Source organism: Ursus maritimus, unplaced genomic scaffold, assembly GCF_017311325.1.
Source record: "Ursus maritimus isolate PB19 unplaced genomic scaffold, ASM1731132v1 scaffold_10, whole genome shotgun sequence".
In the NCBI taxonomy this organism is placed as follows: domain Eukaryota; kingdom Metazoa; phylum Chordata; class Mammalia; order Carnivora; family Ursidae; genus Ursus; species Ursus maritimus.
The window spans coordinates 5121310-5141413 of NW_024423344.1; the positions used below are offsets into that span (position 1 = coordinate 5121310).

At 41.6% G+C, this 20104-nt stretch overlaps 1 protein-coding gene across 3 annotated transcripts in view; it reads left to right on the forward strand.

Annotated features, from left to right (window-relative positions):
* Positions 1 to 20104, forward strand: part of TNFRSF19 (TNF receptor superfamily member 19) — an 81451-nt gene that overhangs the window by 23331 nt on the left and 38016 nt on the right. For all 3 annotated transcript variants that reach the window (XM_008692145.2, XM_008692146.2, XM_040621568.1), the window contains exon 4: positions 425 to 510. In XM_008692145.2, coding sequence (XP_008690367.2) covers positions 425 to 510 — 86 coding nt within the window. The remainder of the gene's footprint in view (positions 1 to 424; positions 511 to 20104) is intronic.

The following is a 20104-nucleotide window of genomic DNA, read 5'->3' on the forward strand; positions in this document are numbered from 1 at the left end:
CCCATATGAAGACTGTATAAGCATCTCCCTACATTTTTCCATTGGTTTTACAGTTTGCTTGGTTTTTTTGGTCTCTGCATTTCAAGTGTTTAAAAACTGGCACTTGATTTAGGAGGGATTTTGTCACTTAAATGACTATAGAAATGCCAAAGACCCCTGATTTCCTATTCCCTCACCAGCACCACCTCAATATATGGGGTTGAGTACAATTTACAAAGTTACGTGTAGTGGAATTGATGTTTCTCAGATGGTCACTGCATCTAAGGATGTGTCTGTCTAAGATACTGTTGTATTTAAGCCTTTGAGTTGCTTTTTTTTCTTTAATAAAATTGGTAATGGAGATAACTGATAATTTACCATGAATCTGTTTGCTGCAACTTTGAGCTGAGAAGAAATAGCTAACAAGGATTATTTTCTCTTCTAGATTTTACAGGAAGACAAAACTTGTTGGTTTTCAAGACATGGAGTGCGTCCCTTGCGGAGACCCCCCCCCTCCTTACGAGCCGCACTGTGAGTGAGCGTCACACACACAGCACAAGGGCTCTTGGCCTCTTTTAGAAACCTTCCTACAGTTAACAAATGGAGCCCAATCGCTCTCTCCACTGTGGGGCTTCTAGTGGGCCTTCTTTTATCAAGCTTCCAGCAGGATATAAAGCCCTTTTGTTGTGTGCCTCAGTCAGCAAACTGTGTCCCTTGATTTGAATCTCAGAGTGAAATACAGACATTTCGCTGCTGCTTGTTTCATTCAAACTTTTATCTTTCATTCTAGATGTATAACTCAGGTGACTCCACTTAACTAGGTGATCCAAATCCTAAGGCATAATGTCTTTGCCTCAGCCCCATGAATTCCTGTGTTTTCCCTTCTTAGTCCCCAGTACTGTCACGTGGTGGCTTCCCTGCCTTTCCAGAGACATTCCTCTCCATGAATCACCTGCCCTAATTAATGTATTTAAATTAAATATTGGTTCACTTCCTTCACTCCTTCATTTTTTTCATTTAACAGATAAACAGGAAGAGAAAACCCATTGCATGGTGGGAATACAATTGTAAATGAGAAAATTTGGCCTTTTCTTCTTCGTATTTAACAATGATCTTTTTGATGATATTTTTTCCTTCCATATAAAAGGTATTTGTTACAAGTTACCAATTCGCATTGATGTCGAATAGGAAGGAGAGTAACTCCTCACTTTTCTTCATCCTAAGTACAGATCTGGTCAGTGGAAACTCACAGGTGATGGATGGGGAAAGAAATCAGCAGGTGGGCTCCCCCACTGTGCTCAGGGCTTGTCTGTGCTAAGCAGGTCTGCAGGGAGCTGTGCTGCTAGTACACAGGCACCCAGGACACAGGCGCCAGCGAAGTCTGGGAGGGAGGAAGGAGGTGCTTGATCCCGTGCCTAGGTTGCTCATGGCTTTCTAGGGAGCATTGGCAATATGGATGTGTCTTTTTAGGGTTGCTTTGATGTTCTTTTGCTTCTTTCTGTGACAAAAGCCTCCTCTGAACTAAGTGAAAATTATCGCATTATTGATAAGGCCACACAGTTTCCAAGAATGTCATGGAATTTGCAGTCCATATTATTATGTCCTTTACCAAATGCATTACTTTCTATTCTTCATTTGATGTAGTAGAAAGGCAAAGGAAAAAAAAAAAAGATTCTTTCTAAGTTTTACAAAAATGTGTGGCAACCCTCTTCTTTATAATATGCAAGAATTTGCCAAATAATTCATTGCATTTAACAAATGCAGTGTCAAATGTTACGTATCAGTCATATTAGGTAAACTGTTGTTTTACTTAATTTTCTCACTGTCCCATGATCAGGTCCAGAAAGGTTACAAACTTTCCCCTTTTGGCTGGGAAACGGTGGAGATACAATTCTGACCCAGGTCTGTCTAAACCCAAACATTGTGCTTTTGTCACCACACTCTTGTCTCCCTGAGAAAAACCAAGTTGTCTAATCTGTCCTCTGTTGGCTGATGTAATCTACTATACATTCAGTTTTTGTTTGTTTTAATATTCCTTTTTTTTCTAAAGAAAGAAGTATATCTTTTTTTAAAAGATTTTATTTATTTATTTGAGAGAGAGAGCATGAGCAGGGAGAGCAGCAGGCAGAAGGAGAGGGAGAAGCAGGCTCCCTGCTGAGCGGGGAGCCCGACCGGGACTTGATCCCAGCACCTTGGGATCATGACCTAAGCCAAAGGCAGACGCTTAACCGACTGAGCCACCCAGATGCCCTGTTTACTTTAATACTCATCATTTAAACAAAAATTCTAAAAATCGAACATAGAGGAGATCTTTTATGCTACACAGTCTGTAAAAGGACATGTCCTCTTGCCAATTAAAACAGGGCGGTGACCTGGGCTTGCCTGTGGGTCCGCTCGGCCATCATTTCGTCCAGAAGGCAAATTAAGATCATGCACTTCGTCCCAAACTACCATTAAAAGATTTAGTAAAGTAGCTGCTATTGCCCATTGTAGAGTTGGAAAGTACTAGGATTATTTTTTTTCTCTTTAATTTACTCGGTTTAAATTTAATATGATCTGGTCATAAGTCTGAGGCATTGGAATTTTTTGCCTTTAGGGATCTGGCTAAGCTCAGACGTCATAAATTAGACTTTAAACATAGTTTTCACATTTAACTTTCAATGTCTTGTAAAGCTCTGAGTAAGTTACAGTTCGAAAAGAAAATTAACTAGTTTAATTTATATGTAGAGATCTATTTCTCCATATATGAAACTCTTTAGAAAGCGAAGAAAAACAAATTACTTTTGTTAAGTCAGAAATGCAGTGCGCAAGGTAATAGCCTTTCAAATCACAAAACAACAGTCCAGGGTCTTTAGTGAGTGTTAATCCTTATCTCTGTAAAAGAAAGTTTGCTGCCTTTGGCACAGTTCTTGGGAATAATTCCAGGGCACAACTAATCTCCTCAAAAGAGATCTTGAAGTCTTTGGGGGGAATTATGTAAGGCGCCTTATGTTTTCATTTCTTCTACTTTGAGTATTTCAACTCATCCACAAAGAACTACTTCTCCAGTGATTTTTCCCTGCTGAGGAGTTCCTGTTTCATTTAGACTCAGCTGTAGGAAAGTGACACCACTCAAGCTGCCTCAAGTAATGGGGTTTGGGGCACCTGGGTGGCTCAGTTGTCTGCCTCAGGTCACGAGCTCAGGGTCCTGGGATCGAGTCCCATGTCAGGCTCCCTGCTCAGTGGGGAGCCTGCTTCTCCCTCTCCCTCTGCCCCTCCTCCCGTTTGTGCTCTGTCTCTCTCAAATAAAGAAATAAAATCTAAAAAAAAAAAAAAAAAAGTAATGCGGCTGGTTTCAAGGATATACGTAGGAGTGAGAGGCTGGAACTTCCCTGAACTTGGGGGCAGCCCTTACTTGGAACCTGGGGCAGCCCTGGAGCCTGGGGACTCTAGCCCCCTGCTGCAGGAGGCTCTGAGTTCTGCCCTGAGCTCTGGTCAACACCACTGATGCTCCCTCAGCCTGCGGGACTCTGTTTACGTCTCCTCCTTTCCCCTCATGCTTCCAAGGGGCTGGTCTGTACTTCTCAGTCATGCTTCTAGAGGAGAGAATCTGATTGGCCAAGTAAAATACCATCATCCTGTGAGACAGAGCCTTTTTCATTTAGCTGTTGAACAAATATTTGAGTGCCTCCTGGGGGCCAGGCACACAATGATGGACAAATAGACCCCAATCCCTTTCTTCTTGGAGCTTATGGCATAGTGGGGGGGTTGTCAAATAACTACTTCAAATTAAACACTATTCAGATACTACCCACACAGATGCAAAAGTGTGATTGGCCAGTCCTGTGCCTGGAGGGATCTATGGTGCTCTAAGAATGTGTAATGGATAATGATGTAGGAACACTGGGGAAGACTTTCTAGAATCATGACTTTCGAGCTGTGATTTAATGGATCAGTTAGAGGAGGATGAGCCAGAAAAAGAGACCAAACCAAGGGCCAGGGAAGTCAGATGAAGCCAGAAGAGTATGAGAGGGTCCTCTCCTGTGCAAGTTGGGTCAGTTGACCATGGAAATTTCCTTTGCACTTCACACCCTGGACGTCTATGATGACGCTGATAAACACCATTTTAGTGAGAAATGGAAATGAAGCCGTATTATAATGAAATGACAAGCTAACATAAGGGGAAGAAGAGAGACGATTATGGACAATTGTCTAGAAGTTTGTCTGTGAAGGCGACATGGGAATATGCAGGCAATGGAGGAGTTTTGTTTTATTTCATTTTTGAGGTAGGAGACTCATTTGCTTGTTTGCAGGTTGAAGGAAAGGGTCCTGTTGAGAGAGATTGACTACTTTATATGAGAGAACAGTAGAACGATCAGTCCTATAAGGATTGCTGGAAAAGGATCCCCAAACACATTTGTTGGGTGGGCCTTCTCTGGAAAGAGGGAGTGCTCCCTGCTATAACCAGTGAAGGAGGGGAGTGGGGCAATGAACATGGACTTCTGCATTCGGTGGTAGGGGGTGAGGGGCTCATAGGCTTGGCTTGTATGTATGTGAAGTAGGAGGCATTGTGTTCTGCCAAGTCAGGCAGGAGCCAAGGAACTCAGAGGCTGGAGAAGCACAGGTCTTTGAGATTCTCATTACAGAGTGTGGGAGGGAAGTTGATTCGAGAAAATAGTGGGTTTCCTGGTAGCACCAAGAGTCCAAATGAAGTTTGTGGTCATAGCAAGGCATTGTTTGCTTCTCATATGACGTCTGTAGGTACTTCTGCTGCAGGGATGACTCAGGCCACCTCTGATGCTGCCCCAAAACACACGTAAATTGTGCCCTAAATGTGCAGCTTACAGCAAGCTATAAACAACTCTTAAAAATATTGTCTGTATTGATAAGCAAGAATAATTTTAAATAAATGTTAATACATTTTCTTATATTTATATAATACCTGAAGTAAGCCAAAGTAATGACTTAACAGAAACACAAGAATTGAAAACTTCCCACATTTGTCAACTCTCCTTGGGATCACATATCACACTTTCTTTATCCATGCATCCATCGATGGACACTTAAATTGTCCCATATCTTGGCTGTCCTAAAAAATGCTGCAGTGAACATGGGGTGCATATATCTTTTTGAGTTAATGTTTTCATTTTCTTCAGGTAAATACCCAGAGGTGGAATTCCTGAGCTGTATGGTTGTCCTATTTTTGTTTTTTTGAGGAAACTCCATACTGTTTTCCACAGTAGCTGCACCAATTTACATTCCCAGCAATGGTGCACAAGGATTGCTTTTTCTCCATGTCCTCACCAACATTTGGTATTTCTTGTCTTTTTGATAATAGCCATTCTAACAGGTGTGAGGTGTTAGCTCATTGTGGTTTTGATTTGCATTTCCCTGATGATAAGAGATATTGAGCATCTTTTCATGTACCTGTTGGCCATCTGTATGTCTTCTTTGGAAAAATGTCTATTCAGACCCTCTGCCCATTTTTTAATCAGATTTCTTTTTGCTATTGAGGTGTATGAGTTCTTTATATATTTTGGATATTAACGCCTTCGCAGATGTATGATTTGTAAATATCTTCTCCCATTCAGTAGGTTGCTTTCTCATTTTGTTGATGGTTTATTTTTCTGTGCAGAAGCTTTTCAGTTCGATGTAGTCCTACCTGTTTATTTTTGCTTTTGTCAACATTGCTTTTGGTGTCAGATCCAAAAAATCATCAGCAAGAACCAATGACAAAGAGTTTACCATCTATTTTTTTTCTAGGAGTTTTATGGTTTCAGGTCTTACATTCAAACCTTTGATACATTTTGAGTTGACTTTTGTGTATGGTGTAAGAAAGTGGTCCACTTTCATTCTGCATGTGGCTGTCCAGTTTTCCCAACACTATTTATTGAAAAGACTGTCCTTTCCTCATTGTATATTTTTGGCTCCTTTGTCGTAAATTAATTGACCTTCTATATGCGGGTTTATTTCTGGGCTCTCTATTCTGTTCCATTGATCTGTATGCCTGTTTTTATGCCAATACCATACTGTTTTGATTACTATACCTTTATAATATAGTTTGAAATTAGGAAACATGTTACCTCCAGCTTTGTTCTTTTGTTCTCAAGATTGCTTTGTCCATTCATGGGCTTTTGTGGTTCCATACAAATTTTAGGAAGTTTTGTCCTATTTCTGTGAAAAAAAAAAAGCCATTCGATTTTTGATAGGGATTGCATTAAATCTGTGCATTGCTTTGGGTAGTATGGACATTTTAACAATGTTAATTTTTCCAATCCATGAGCATGGACTATTATCTCATGCAGATTTTGAATAGAATGCAAATGAAATCCTATCCAGAAACATACTAGCCCTAGAGTTAGCTCAGTAATGACTACCTACCTGCTAGCCTGCTTTCTTCTAAAGGGTAACTGCATCTGCCCTGCCTCTCCTACAGTCCCACCCCAACCCAGGTGTGCTCTTTGGAGGATATGGAGGTTGGGACTTGTCCCACATGGGGAGGATCTCCTGATGCAGCTGGCTTTGATCTTTGTCTTGCTGTCCTTCACCCCCACTGGCAGGTGAGCAATGAAGGATACCTAGAAAGGGGCTGCAGTGGATTTTTGTGTTTGATTGCTCACATGGCTAGAGTGCCTAGAGTACCAGGCCAAAGAAACCCTACTCAGGCTGGTCTCTTTCCTCTGTGTCCCACTGCCTCAGGCCTCAGGTCTCATGCCCAACTAGCATGAGCTTGAAGCTTCCCTCCCCTCAAAATAATGATGAATGTGTGACTGTAATTGATTAGTCCATTCATAACCTCTTGGTCAGGCCACCAATAGCATTAATTTATGAGAATGACTGGTTGGGCATGGAGCACAGAGCTGATTAGTGACATCACTGTGAATTGCAGATCATTATAAAAGATACCCTTTACATAAAAATCCCTGTTCCAGGCTCTGTTCCTCATCACTTTATCTTCACTTCCTAAAAATGTGCACCCATTTAGAGCATTAAGGGGAAATCGAGAAAAACACACTGGAAATTCTAGAAGAACTATATCCTGTCCTAGGCCTGATAAGAAATGCAGATTTTGTATGATTTCTTTTAGCAATGTTTACTTAATTTGGAACAAATACCGTGGTTGGAACAAATGGTTTTGAAAAAATTCAAAGCGGTTTTTCATCCGAGTACAGCTTTATTTAAGTGTGTTTAACCTAGATGTTTGCTTTGTTCTTGGGGGCTTTGTAAAACAAGCCACGTGATCCCGAAGAGATAAGTGACCAGATAAGTCGCTGGGGGGAGGGGAAGGGTTCCTGGAGAAAAGCAGGAATGCTGTTGGCCTGGAACTATTTAGGAATTCTACATGGCTTACTGGCCTCAAAGAACAGCAGGTCTCTGTGCCAATAAGGAATAAATGACATTAAAAAAAGGATTCTTTTCCAAAGGAAATTGAAACTACCTTCTAAGTAACAGATAAAAGCAACATCAAAATAAGCTTTTAAAAGAAATATCTGCTCATTAAAGATAATTTTTAAATTTTCATAGAAAAAAAGAAGGGAGACTACCATAAGCAAAGCATTTCCCACATTAGAGCTTACAAAACAAAACCAGCATCTCGGTGGTTTTCTTTCATCCCTTTCCTGTCTACGCTGCTGATTTTTGAAAAATGGGTGTAATTGTGCTGTACATGCTACTTTGCTTCCTTTTTCCACTTGTGATATAATTTTTTTTCATCCACTATCTAAGTATTATTTTAATGATCTGAAAGCACCATGTGGGTATGGGCTCCAGTTGGATTTTAAGGCTGCTCGGTCACACACGTTACTTTTCGCCTCTCTGTGCAGGAGGGAGCCTTCCCTGTCTCCGCACTAGTGCATGGGTGCCCATAGCTTATGTGTCCAAAGGGATTCATATTCAACGTGCAATTATTACAAGGTTATTTTAAAGTAAGTGTGCTGGGTAAGCACCTCTTTTAAAGAAAATACAACACATTTAAAAGGAAATACATTGGGAGTGTTTGAAATCAGTACCAATACGAGTCTTCAGGTTTTCTCTCAAAGCGGAGCGGGAGGCAGAGGAAGATCTTGCGTTTGGTGAATTACAAGCAAACTTCAGCTGTTGCCTGCATGTTTTAGCCAATAGACTGGTGAGGTTAAACACCCAGTTCCTGGCATTCTTGCAGCACCCAGTACCCTACATGCTGGGGCACTCACACGTTTACTGAATCTGATCAGAGAAATGGCCATGTGAGGGGATGCCGAAGAGATGCATGTAAGCCTGGAGTGTTGGAAACATGATGTGATTTTTATTCCATCTGTGGATGTTTATCGTTTCTGCAGCAGAGCTCTTGTGATGAGTGCACTAATACTTAGTGGCCTGACTTCCCAGGGTACTCACTGGATCCTCTGCAGGATGGGGCCACAAGGCCACAATGTGCTAATGAAGGGTTCCCTTGGCTGACGGTTTTCAAGTAGTCCTTGGTCCTCAGGCCAAGACTTTAAGTGTCTGGCCAGGGGACTGCTGCCATGGGTTACCTGGATGGAACCTGGCCTTGGGGATTGTCGCAGAAACAGACGGTGCCACCGGGCACCTTGAGCAAGTCGAGAATGCAGCAGAGAAGGTGAGCTTCTCCAAGAGTCTTACCAGTTTAGCTCTTTCTGTTAAACAGAACTTTCAGGGTAGGGGATAGAAGACAATGAGATCAAAGAGAATTCAGCACAGACAAAACAGCCCCTGGCTTGTGGCTGATGGATTACAGAGCCAGCCCTCCCCTCTGATGTGGGAATGGGAGCTTGCCTCTGCTATGCACTCACTGATTTGTTGGTTTAAGGGACTATCGATCTTCTCTTCTTGCACTCTCTACAGTTCCCTGCTCTTCCCTAAGACCTGCCTTCCTTCTTGTCTGTAGGATGCAATTTCATTATTATATTGGAAAAGGATCTAAAACAGCAGTGGTTAAAATTTCTTATGTGGAAACCGAAGAAACAGGTATCAACCAGTCTCCTCATAGAACCCCAGCAGGAGAGCTCCCTGCCAAGGGGAACACCTTTTCAGCTCTCCCGCGGAATCCATGTACTTTTTTGTCACAAGGATTGCTATGCCAATTGAAGGAGCCACAGTGGAGGGAAGAAGGGAGGGAAGGACCTAGCAGAGGCAGAGATGGAGATGTCAAGAAGCCGAAGGGCAGCCTGCAGTCCATTGGGGAGGAGTCCCAAACACGCACAAAGCAGCCACAGGAGCTCCAAACCTGCTGAGATTCGGTGCCATTTAGTTTAGCGCAAACAGACCTACGCATCCCAGGGACTGACCCCTGAGGGTTTGTCCCTAATACCACCGCTTCCAGTAGTTCTTGTTCTCATTATTCTTTCTGGATCCCACAAAAGGGGTGGGGAGACAATCAAATTATATTTGTTGAAATCTTTTTTTTTAGAGTTTTTATTTAGTTGTTTATTTTTGAGACCGAGAGTGCGCACAAGTGGGGGGGAGGGGAAGAGGTTCGAGAAGCAGACTCCTCGCTGAGCAGGGAGCCTGATGTGGGATTTGATCCCAGTACCCTGGGATTATGACCTGAGTCCAAGGTAGACACTTAACCGACTGAGTCACCCAGGCGCCCCTGTTAAAATCTTTTTAAGAAAGCAGAAAGCTGTTGTAATTGTTTTAGACTGTTTTCCATAGAAAATGATTAATCCTTCTTTCAGTTTATTTGCTTCCTGGGAGGCGAACAATGGTCATCTACAAAGAGGTTAAAAATGTGTTATGGCAGATTCCTCCTTTCCCAAGGATGTGGGAAAAATAGCTGGGCAGTTTAAATGTGTTGACCTCTTTAGAGGGAAAGTGTGCTATAAATGCTACTGCTTTGTATGATTATGTCGCTATTTCAAATATTTATCTTAGCCCTAGTTTCATTCAAGTTCTAGAAATCAAAACTTCTTTAAAAAAAAAAGGTTTCTTAACTCTACATTCGTCCTTTTGCTCCAGTATGAAAGTGCTAAAAATTTGTAAGCTACTAACTGTTCCAAGTGAAAAAAAAAGGAAAGTTTAAATGGCTTGACTTGGTCAGGTGACAGTGTCCCCTGAACGTGGAGACGCTCTGGAGAAGTTCTGGTGTGCCTGCGACGTCAGGGAGGCAGGGGTGTCCTGAGCTGGAGGCAGCAGCTGCCCACGGGCTTTGATCCCGCCCCCAGAACGGTAGCTGTTGATCATTACCCCGTCAGCTATAAATCTGATTTCTGGGCCCTTTATCTTCAGTCTCTTTGAAACGTTTAAAGTCAGTGAGCCGGTTTAAATATTTACTCATGAAGAAACAGGTTGTGGTTTGTTAAAGGCCATCACTAAATTAAATGAATGTTAGATTAAGTACAGTTTATTTAAAAAATATAAAATCCAACAGGCCTGTTTCACTAAGTTACAGATGTTTGCAAATGGAACGGTGATTCGTGTGTGTGCTCATTAAATGCTTAACATATAAATAAATGTGGAGAAAGCATTCTAACAGTTTATGCCAAACCTATAGTGGAAATACTCAGCGTTCAAGCTTAGAATGCCCCCCCCCCTTCCTCCAGCAGGACATTTATTCTCGTGAGGTAGTATATAAGGGCTCACATTGTGCCAGGAGACCAGCCTTTGGTCCCCGGTGGGCTCACATTCTAGAAGGGACTAGAATATGTCACCTTCACCAACGGATTGAGATCTTTTTGTTTTTAAACAAGGGTGAATGCCTGGCCACTTCCTACATCAACGACTTCAGGAAGGGGATTTAATTTAAGGCACATCATTTTGAGGAGGAAGAAAAGAAGAACCAGGATATTTTAAAATAGCAAATCTTGAATTCTGAATGGGACCAGACATGTCATCTGCATTTCTCAGCCTGAGCTTGCAATAATTAGTATTTTCTGAACATGTTTCATTTTCTGTCATGAGACCCAAGAGTTTTGAAGTGAAATGTTAAATTTTGTCTTTAACTGAGCAAAATCTTCAGTATCAAACTTAAATATGTCGTTGAAAACTAATCATTTCTGGAAAGCTTTCCAGTGGTCATAGGAGACATGCTTTTCTTTAAAATGAGAAAAATCACTTTTTGGTATTAGGCTATTTAACTCAGGAAGCACGTCAGGGAGTACTTTTTGAGTGCCTGATGCTAGTCTAGATACAGTGGAATGATCATAAAGACATCTCTGAAATGTTGTAAATTACCTGAAAATCAGTCTGTTCACACGTTCATTGACAAATATATTGAATGTCTTCTCTCAACACTGATGTGGGCACTGGGGACCCCGCAGTGAAAAACACAGATGAAATTCTCAGTCTCAAGGAATTGACATTCTAATGCTCCAGAGAAAGGATATTTTTAAAAATATAGTAGTCACGGAAGGCCTCAATGAAGTGATCCTAGAGCAGGACCCAGAAGGAGAGGAGGAGGGAGTGAGCTGAGTGCCAGGTGTTGGGGCAGCTAGAGTCCCCTTGAGTGGGGCGGATGGACGTGGGGAGAGGGTAGAAGCCAGGCAGAGCTGGTAAGCCATTGTAAGGACCCCCGTCTCACTACAGGAATGACACTCCCTGACTTAACTTTTAAAAAGTCCATCTGGCTACTGTTAGAACAGACTTTAGGGGAGCAAGGGAAGAAGCAAGAAGACTAGTTAAACACAGTATTTTTAGCAGATACAATAAATGTATGCACTTTGGGGGATAGGCTTTCCACCCTTTTCTCTAAGATTTAATTATTAATGTATTTAATGTAATCAATTTGATTTAAATACATTTAACTAATTTAATGATTAGTTATATTAATAATATAATATTTGTTATATTTTTCTTGCTCTGTGTGATACCAAAGTAAATCACAGAGGAATAGCATTTGATTGATTTTTTTTTTCCCCTAAACTCGGGGAAGCCACAAATGTGGAAGAGGCTAACTGAAGATTTTACATCAGTGCCATAAGATTTTAGTTTATCACAACTGTTTTCTATTACTTTAGGGCCTAGGGACACAGATGAAGATCTGAACAATAAAATTGCGGGACTAACTTCCAATACTAATTAGCACTGAAAGGACACTCTCATGTAACTACCCGCTTTGATCATCCCAGGACGAATGGAGACCAGTATCTACTTGGTGTTTCTCACGCATTAGCTCATGTAACTTTCTCTGTGAGGAGGACGTGATTTTGAGTCCTCGTCTGAGCACTCTCAAACCAGTTATTTAACTTTCCTGGGACCCAGGTTTTTCATGTGTCGAATGAAGATTCTAATGATTTTAAAAGAGGAAATAAGTCATCAGTTGAATTCCTGAATCTGCTTCATGTTCCAAGCCTCCAAAAAGTGGGCTCTTTCCAACTTCACCCAGAGTTTTGTTCTTTACCGTAAGTTATATCAACTGTAGAATTATAAGTAAAGGAGTGGCAGCATCAATTCCGCTGGACTAGGAGATAGCAAGAAACACGATCTAAATCCAGATTTCCTTTTCAGTGTAGACCCAGCCATATGAGGCTGTGCATAAACATATGTGCATTTTTTTCCTGGTTGGAAGTTAATGGGCAGAAATAATTTTGAGTTTCATCATCTTAGAAAAATTTCACAGGAGATTACTTCTTTAAATACTGCAGTGAGGTAAATAAAAATTATCCACTTTACTAATAACAGGGAACCTGACAATTATAGGATGCAGAGTCCTTGAGTGAAAGCATGCCTATTTTGATACTGTCTTCTCCACTCGGCGGCAGAATGAACAAGGTCATACTTTTACAATGACATGGCGCACGGGCTCCTAAATGGAGCCTGGCACTCAAAGGGTTAAGCAGTCCATGTAGCAAAGAGGGAGGGCAAGGGCCTGATTGCATATCTTTGTTCCAGTTCCCAGATGGCAGCCCTGTCTGTTAGTCCCAATTGAAGCAAAACTATTTTTGAGCTTGTGTATCCTTCAGCACAGATGTTCAAGGCCATAATAATGTGTTTCTTTTATGGTGTCCTTTCTGTTTCTTGGTGTAGAAGTTTCAAAGCTTCATTGTTTCATCGGTCAGATAAACACAGCAAGACCTTATAGGACTGTGGGATAATAAAAAGAAGAAAAACATCCTTGAAAGGAGGAAAAAATTGTTTCACTTTATCATATGTGCAGAGAAATACTATAGACAATCTGCTGCGATTTTGTGGCTTATAATTTTTTCAGTGTTAATTATGGTGTTTATCGTAATTAAAGTACCAAATAGTAATGCTTATAATCTACCCAGCACTGAAGAGAAATTTAAAGTAATGAGCTCGCTCTTGGCATAACAGACTTTCTCTGAACAGCACAGGGAGGTAAAAGTCTTGAATCAACCGTGTGGGTCAAAGCGTGGTCAGTGAAGGCCTGTTGTTCACCTCTCTGACCAGCCAGCTGGTCTCCTGTGATAGCTGCCTTCTCTGCTCCTCTTCTTTCTTTTTTTCCCCTCAAAGACATGCACGATAATATTTGTCCTATGCAATCCCGGTGAGAAACAGACCTCTGGGCCAAGTGATCTGGAAGCAAGATTAAGAACAGAACCGGAGTCTAGTGAAGCAATTTACTAAGTCCCAGCTACTGTGACATCAGCCTCTGGTCACAGTCTCTCTCCCTGGGCTCTTCCCCCTTCCGGGGATGCTTCTTCGTGTCATGATGGGGCCTCAGGATCCCCTCTGACCTCCAGCCCTTCAGAGAACTCTCTTCCCGCCTCCCAGGCCTTCACACATGCCTGTCTATCTGTCGCCAGCCTGAATCCCTCACCCACCACCCCCAGCACCTCTCTTAGCAACACTCCTGACCCCTGGGCCTGCTTAACCCCACATCACACTTACTCCAGTCCTATAGCTGGGCTGCTGAGTGCCTGGATAACCTAGGTCTCTTTAATTTCACTGTTACATTTCTGATAGTGCATTCCATGACATATGCTGCTTAAAGAGTAAAAAATCTGTCTTCTTCATCTGTAATTCTCTTTTGTCCTGTTGAGAAGAAATACAGCTGTTCCGTTCAATGCCTTATAAATACAGTTAATTTTCATTTTCCGGGTAGAAACATTCACATTTTGGACTAATAAATAAAATCCAAAGCCAGGGGGTGCCTGGGTGGCTCAGTCAGTTAAGCAGCTGCCTTTGGCTCAGGTCATGATCTCAGGGTCCTGGGATCGAGTCCCACATTGGGCTCCCTGCTCAGCGGGGGGGGGGGGGGGGGGGGGGGGGGGGTTGGTCTGCTTCTCTTTCTCCCTCTGCCCTCCCCCTGCTTGTGCTCACTCTCTCTCTCTCAAATAAATAATTAAATCTTTAAAAAAAATCCAAAGCCAAATTTAATGAAATTTAAAAAAATATCTCTGCACTCGCTGTTGGTAACAGAGTCAACAGTGATGGAGTAAGACCCCCACCACATCCATACCCTGGGTGGATCTGTCCTCCGCTTCGCCTGCTGTCTCCCCACCAGTGCTAGGGAGCAAACCACGGAAGATGATGGCTCTGAGTCCACACTTCGTCTTCATGGCTTCGGCAGTTCCCCAGCCAACACTGTGTGGTCCAAACCAAACAGTCTCCTGTGGCCGCCCAGGGGTCTGCACGGCCCCGCCTGGCAGGACGCACACCGGTTAGGACGCCGTGGTGTGCGGCTGAGGAGGCGGTGATAAGGGAGAACCAGGGTCGTGGCTGATAGGGAAGAAGAGGGGAAAGATACACGATTTTCAAAGCAGTATGCAGTGCCGGTGTGAAAGAAGAGGCTAAAGTCACTCTTTGTTTTTCCAGCAATTTAAACACAAAGTACTTATTAGAACAGTCAGAATGAATGATGACACTGTGGGCTTTGGCTTAGGAACAGAACAAAGCTATATTGGCACGATAGCGCTTTGTACTTGAGCTGTTAAGTAGCATCGACTTCCTTTGCAGTGTAGGTCGGTGTCTATGCCAGTCGAAAACATCTGTGTGGTGATGCCCAGAGCAGGGGGAGGATCTGGGTGGTGCTGCCAGAAAGGAGAAAGCAGCTTGGCCGCCCCAAAGACTGATAGAACGTGCTGTCGGAGGCTGTGTACTTAGTTGGAAGAGGTTTGCAATGGAAAATAATGGTCTCCGTTGAAAGGGGAACCAAGCCCATGTCGACACACACCAAGTACAGACTTGGTGACTTCTGCCTTATTTTTTTTTTTTTTAAAGATTTTATTTATTTGACAGAGATAGAGACAGCCAGCGAGAGAGGGAACACAAGCAGGGGGAGTGGGAGAGGAAGAAGCAGGCTCATAGCAGAGGAGCCTGATATGGGGCTCGATCCCATAACGCCGGGATCACGCCCTGAGCCGAAGGCAGACGCTTAACCGCTGTGCCACCCAGGCGCCCCCTGCCTTATTTTTTAAAATCAGTTTTTGTCAACACACAGGTTAGCAATTCAGGTCAGAAAATGTGCCAGGCTGTGTTGATGAGAATTCGAAACTGCCAAATCTCTACTTAATTTCCTCCCGCCTGCTTATTGCCGCACAAAGGCTGCTGCAGACTCCCTTGACGACTCCAACGTACCCAACTTTGAGGGGGAGTTTGACTGTCCCGGTAAAAACAAAAAGGTAATTGGAGGAAAGAGAAGAAGCATAGGATAAAATATCGCCAACATGGGCTAGAACTTTCTGTTGGTCAGTGTATCTGTTTGCTTGCGAATGCCGTGCTGTCCAAGCATCTTTCTCCTTACCATCTCTTTCCTTTACTCCTCTCAAGTGCGAGGACTTCCCTTCCCATGCTGACAACCCAAAATGTCCAACGGGTCCATCTGAGTGTCACCAGCCCACCCTCAGGAATGAATAGAGTCAAATGACCATGTCCAAATAACTGGTCTTTTTTTCTGCCATAATTTTGTGGTGAGGGAAGACCATTTAAATATTGGCAAGAGAACCAGGCAAATGTACGTATACGTGAGAAAACGGAGACTTCTCCTATGTGCCTTCCTTTCAGACATCATTTCTATTTGTGGCTTTTCTGTCAGTACCCCTTTTTTGCATGGAATTTAAATATGTAACGTTGTTTTTGCCTAGTGCTTGTTTGTGTTTCTGTTTGTCCGTCACCATGTAGTTAATAAGTCCAAATCACGGTCTCAGTGCTCAAGGAGCTAGGAAGAAAGAAGAATCGTAGTGTTTTAGTTCATTCTTTCCAAATATCTATACCAGTACCACTTAATATAAGCCTTTGAAAACCTTTGGAAATCTTGTACAAAAATTGGACTCAGTTGTAGAACTATCAAGGTGCGTCTCATCTGCAGAATTCTCTACAGATGTATTTAAAGGAGTGCAGGTCCTAGACCTTGTCTTCCATGTCCCTCGAGTGAGAACATGAACCGCGGGGGTGGCTTTAAACTCTTGGTGTGTCTGAGCTCTGTGTCGCCAGAGCTATCACTGTAACTGGTAGAAAATTAACATTTTTCTTATTTGCTTATCAAAGGATTTTCTTAGTAATAGTTTTACCATTTCGGTCACAATATTCCTTGAAGTTTAGGTATTTGGTTAATTGTTGCTTATTGTTATATGACATCGCTTAATGTTACCAGTTAGAGGGAACTATTTTGGTTTGTTTTTATTGTTAATTTTCCTTCTGAACTTTCCAGGGCTTTAGGGATGTGTATGAGGACACATGCACACACAGTAGTTACAAGTCGCTCATCCTGTCGATTTAGTCAATGGCCTATCTACTACGTAGGTGGTTTCAACTGGGTTAAAAGACAGTCCAGGGGGCGCCTGGGTGCCTCAGTTGTTAAGCGTCTGCCTTCAGCTCAGGTCATGATCTCAGGGTCCTGGGATTGAGCTCTGCTTCGCATTGGGCTCCCTGCTCAGCTATGAGCCTGCTTCTCCCTCTCCCACTCCCCCTGCTTGTGTTCCCTCTCTCACTGTGTCTCTCTCTGTCAAATAAATAAAATCTTAAAAAAAAAAAGACAATCCAGATTCTGACATAATAATAATTACAATACAGTGTCTGATTCTGAATAATAATGGGGGAAAAAACATGGCTAACATTTACAGAAATGTTACTGTGAATGAGGTACTATGCCAACCCTTGAAGTGCATTACTTCATCTAGTTCTCAAAAAAATCCCGTCGGGTTGATACCATTATATCCTGATTTCACCAATAAGGAAACTGAGGCAAACAGCTGTCATTGTTGGTTGTAAGACTGCTGGTAAATGGCAATGGGAAGGTGGGGATTCGAACGCAGACTGCTTACCACTCAGCGCTTAACCATTAGAATGTGCAGGGCTTTACAGTAAGTTTTAAAGCTGGAAAAAGACAGAAGGCAGAGAGGATGAAGACGTGCTGATATATATGTATGACATACGGACCGGTGGAGGGAGGGTTCTGTCTCAGACCTTTTTCAAGATTTAATCTATGGTCCTTCAGAAGCAAAGTGATTAAATTGGTCAACAAGCAATGCTTCCAGCTCTGTTAGTACCTGCCAGCAGAGCTCCAGGAAAAACTGCAGGTCAGCCCTTCAGAGTATGTGTGTTTGCTATTTTAGTTCTCGCTTCGTCAATTCAGGTTCATGTAAACACAACTTGGATATGCTCTTGAATATTTGAAAGGTTTGCTGCTAAAATCTGCTCATTCGGTGTGTTATTATGTATATTAATTTAGCTGGATGGTCATTGGTACCATTTTCTGCTTTATCAGTGGGTCTAATTAAAAGCAACTATTCTATATAACTAAAATAGTGATGCTGCATTCTTATCTTTAACCCTTTGATTCGTAACAATTTCTGACAGTACCAAATTATTAACATTCAATTACCTTATTTTACTTTCCGAGAGATGGTTTAAAACCGCTGACTTTAGTGAAGATCTTCTACGAGCAGAGATAAAGTTGCAAATAAGAACTGATAACTGATGACCTGTTATTTAAAGAACTTCATACTTTTCTAATTACACACCTGTTCTAAAAAACTTGGTGCAGTGTTTTGGTGAAAGCTTTCCAGAAGGCAGTAAAAGGCTTCAATATTCATATAACTGACGTTTTAATTGCAATATTTGGACCTTTCCTTCTATAATTCAAAAGGTAATAATGGAATAACTGGAATCATTTTAGAATATTGACTATAACCATATATTTTTAAGTGCCTTGTGACAGAGAGTAATGTTCGTTGATAATCTAAGGGAAAATCCTATTTAAATGACTTCTTACAAGAATATGTCATTAAATGTAAACGTGAAGGACACTCCTTAATTCTTTAAATTTAAGAATGGATATATTTTCCCCTCCCACCCTGCTCCCTCAAGAAGGGCAGTTCATATTTTCTTCGTGGTTTCCTCCCAATAAACATGGTAACAGGCTGACAATAGTAATAAAACAGTGATGGGCAGGCAGCCCAGAGGACGAGAGGAATTGATCAAGTCAGAGCTGGCAGATGAAGAGACGGCTCAAAGATCCTTCATGGGAGCTCTCAGGGTCACCTGCTCTGCACTGCTCTCAATAACAGATAGCCTCCATCCCATAATGCCACAATCAGAGAGCCTGTCGGTGCCATTGCAATATATTAGATTTCATATAGATGGGGTTTTTTTGGTTCCAAGGATATCCTTTCGGCTTTCACATTCCATTTTCTTTATATTCCAGGGCCCTTAGATACAACGTGGCCAGGTGGGAAATAAAGATAAAAATTTTCTGCTTAGGGGTGCGTCCTGTTTATAATACAGCCATATTTGTGAATCATCTGTATTAGTATTAAAAGAAAGCAAGCTTGAGGCCCCTATGGGACCTCACTTGATTCACTTGCATTTAAATTATGAAAAAGCCGGTAATTAGTGCAGTGCCTAGAAGGGAAGTTACAAGAAAGAATCAAGCTCAGAAGTTCTGTATTTATCAATAGATGTTAGTTACAATATGACTCAACAAAGGAAAGGGGCTTGCAAAGCTGCACTATTTTTGATGTGCTCTCCGTTCAAAAAAGAAAATCAATAAAAACGTTGAGGGCACTACCTTGGAAACTCAGCACTTGGAGCATGTTTGAAACTGGCCTGACATGACGAACTTTTGGTTTATGTGCATACAACTGGCTGTCCTAGATACAGGTGTGGAATGATACTCTGCCCAGTGTTTACTAGTATCAGATGCTGGTAAACAGATGTCAAGCTAAAAATATATATAAATGGATGATGCTTCAAAAGTAAAGTCAGAAAGATTCTTTAGAAAAAGATGCAAATCCTAATCTGATCCTTCTATCATTCATTTGAAAAAAATAATACTTTTTTAATTTAAATAATCTTGCATAAGTAATGGGATCTTGCTTAAGTCATGATTACTATTTATTATAAACTTCTGCTTAGTTTTGCTCCTATAATTTTACTTTGTGACATCATATTTTTAAATCACACTTTATTTTCATCTTAATTCAAAAATTCACTCAACAATAAATTTGTAAGTGGCTACAATGGGCAAGGTCACTAATTTTCTTAAATCACAAACCTATTTAACTTTCTGCCGGAATATTAAAATTTGCTTTCTATAATTTGTCCCTAAAATAAAATATCGTGATGCAGCCTAGTTATTTAAGAATCAGAATTCATCCCATTAAACTTTGGTTTACTACTTCCTTCTTGAAATGCATCTTTTCCAGGCTACCTCGATGCTGTTCCATCTCATTTTCTTCTGATCTCAGAAGCTAGCTCCTCCTCTTCCATCAGATTTCCTAATTTCAGAGTGTACCTGGCTTCTGTGCTAGGTCCTCGTCTTTACATTGTACAAGGAGGGTCTTTTAACAGTCCTTTAATTTTGGGTATTATCTGTGCACTCATGGTTTTCAAATTCATATCTCCAGTTACTATCTCTCTTCTGCCTTGTTCATATAGCCACCTGCCAACTCAACAGTTCCACATGGGTAGATAATAGGTATCTCAAACTTAACATTTCAAAATAGAATTTTTTATTCTTTACCTCCCCCCACCCCCCCACCATCCTTCAAGTTTTCACTCTCCCAAAAAATTGATAAATGGCACCATAATTTGCCCTATGGTTTACAGAAACCTAGGCATCATTCTTGATTCCATCTTGCCTTGCATCTAACTCACATTCAGTATATCCAGTTGCTCTTATAACAAGTATTTCTCAGATAAGCCAGTCAACAATATCTTCCTGGCTATAACTTAACTTGAGCCATCATCATCATCATCATCATCATCATCATCATCATCATTTGAACCACTGCAGCCTCTCCCACCG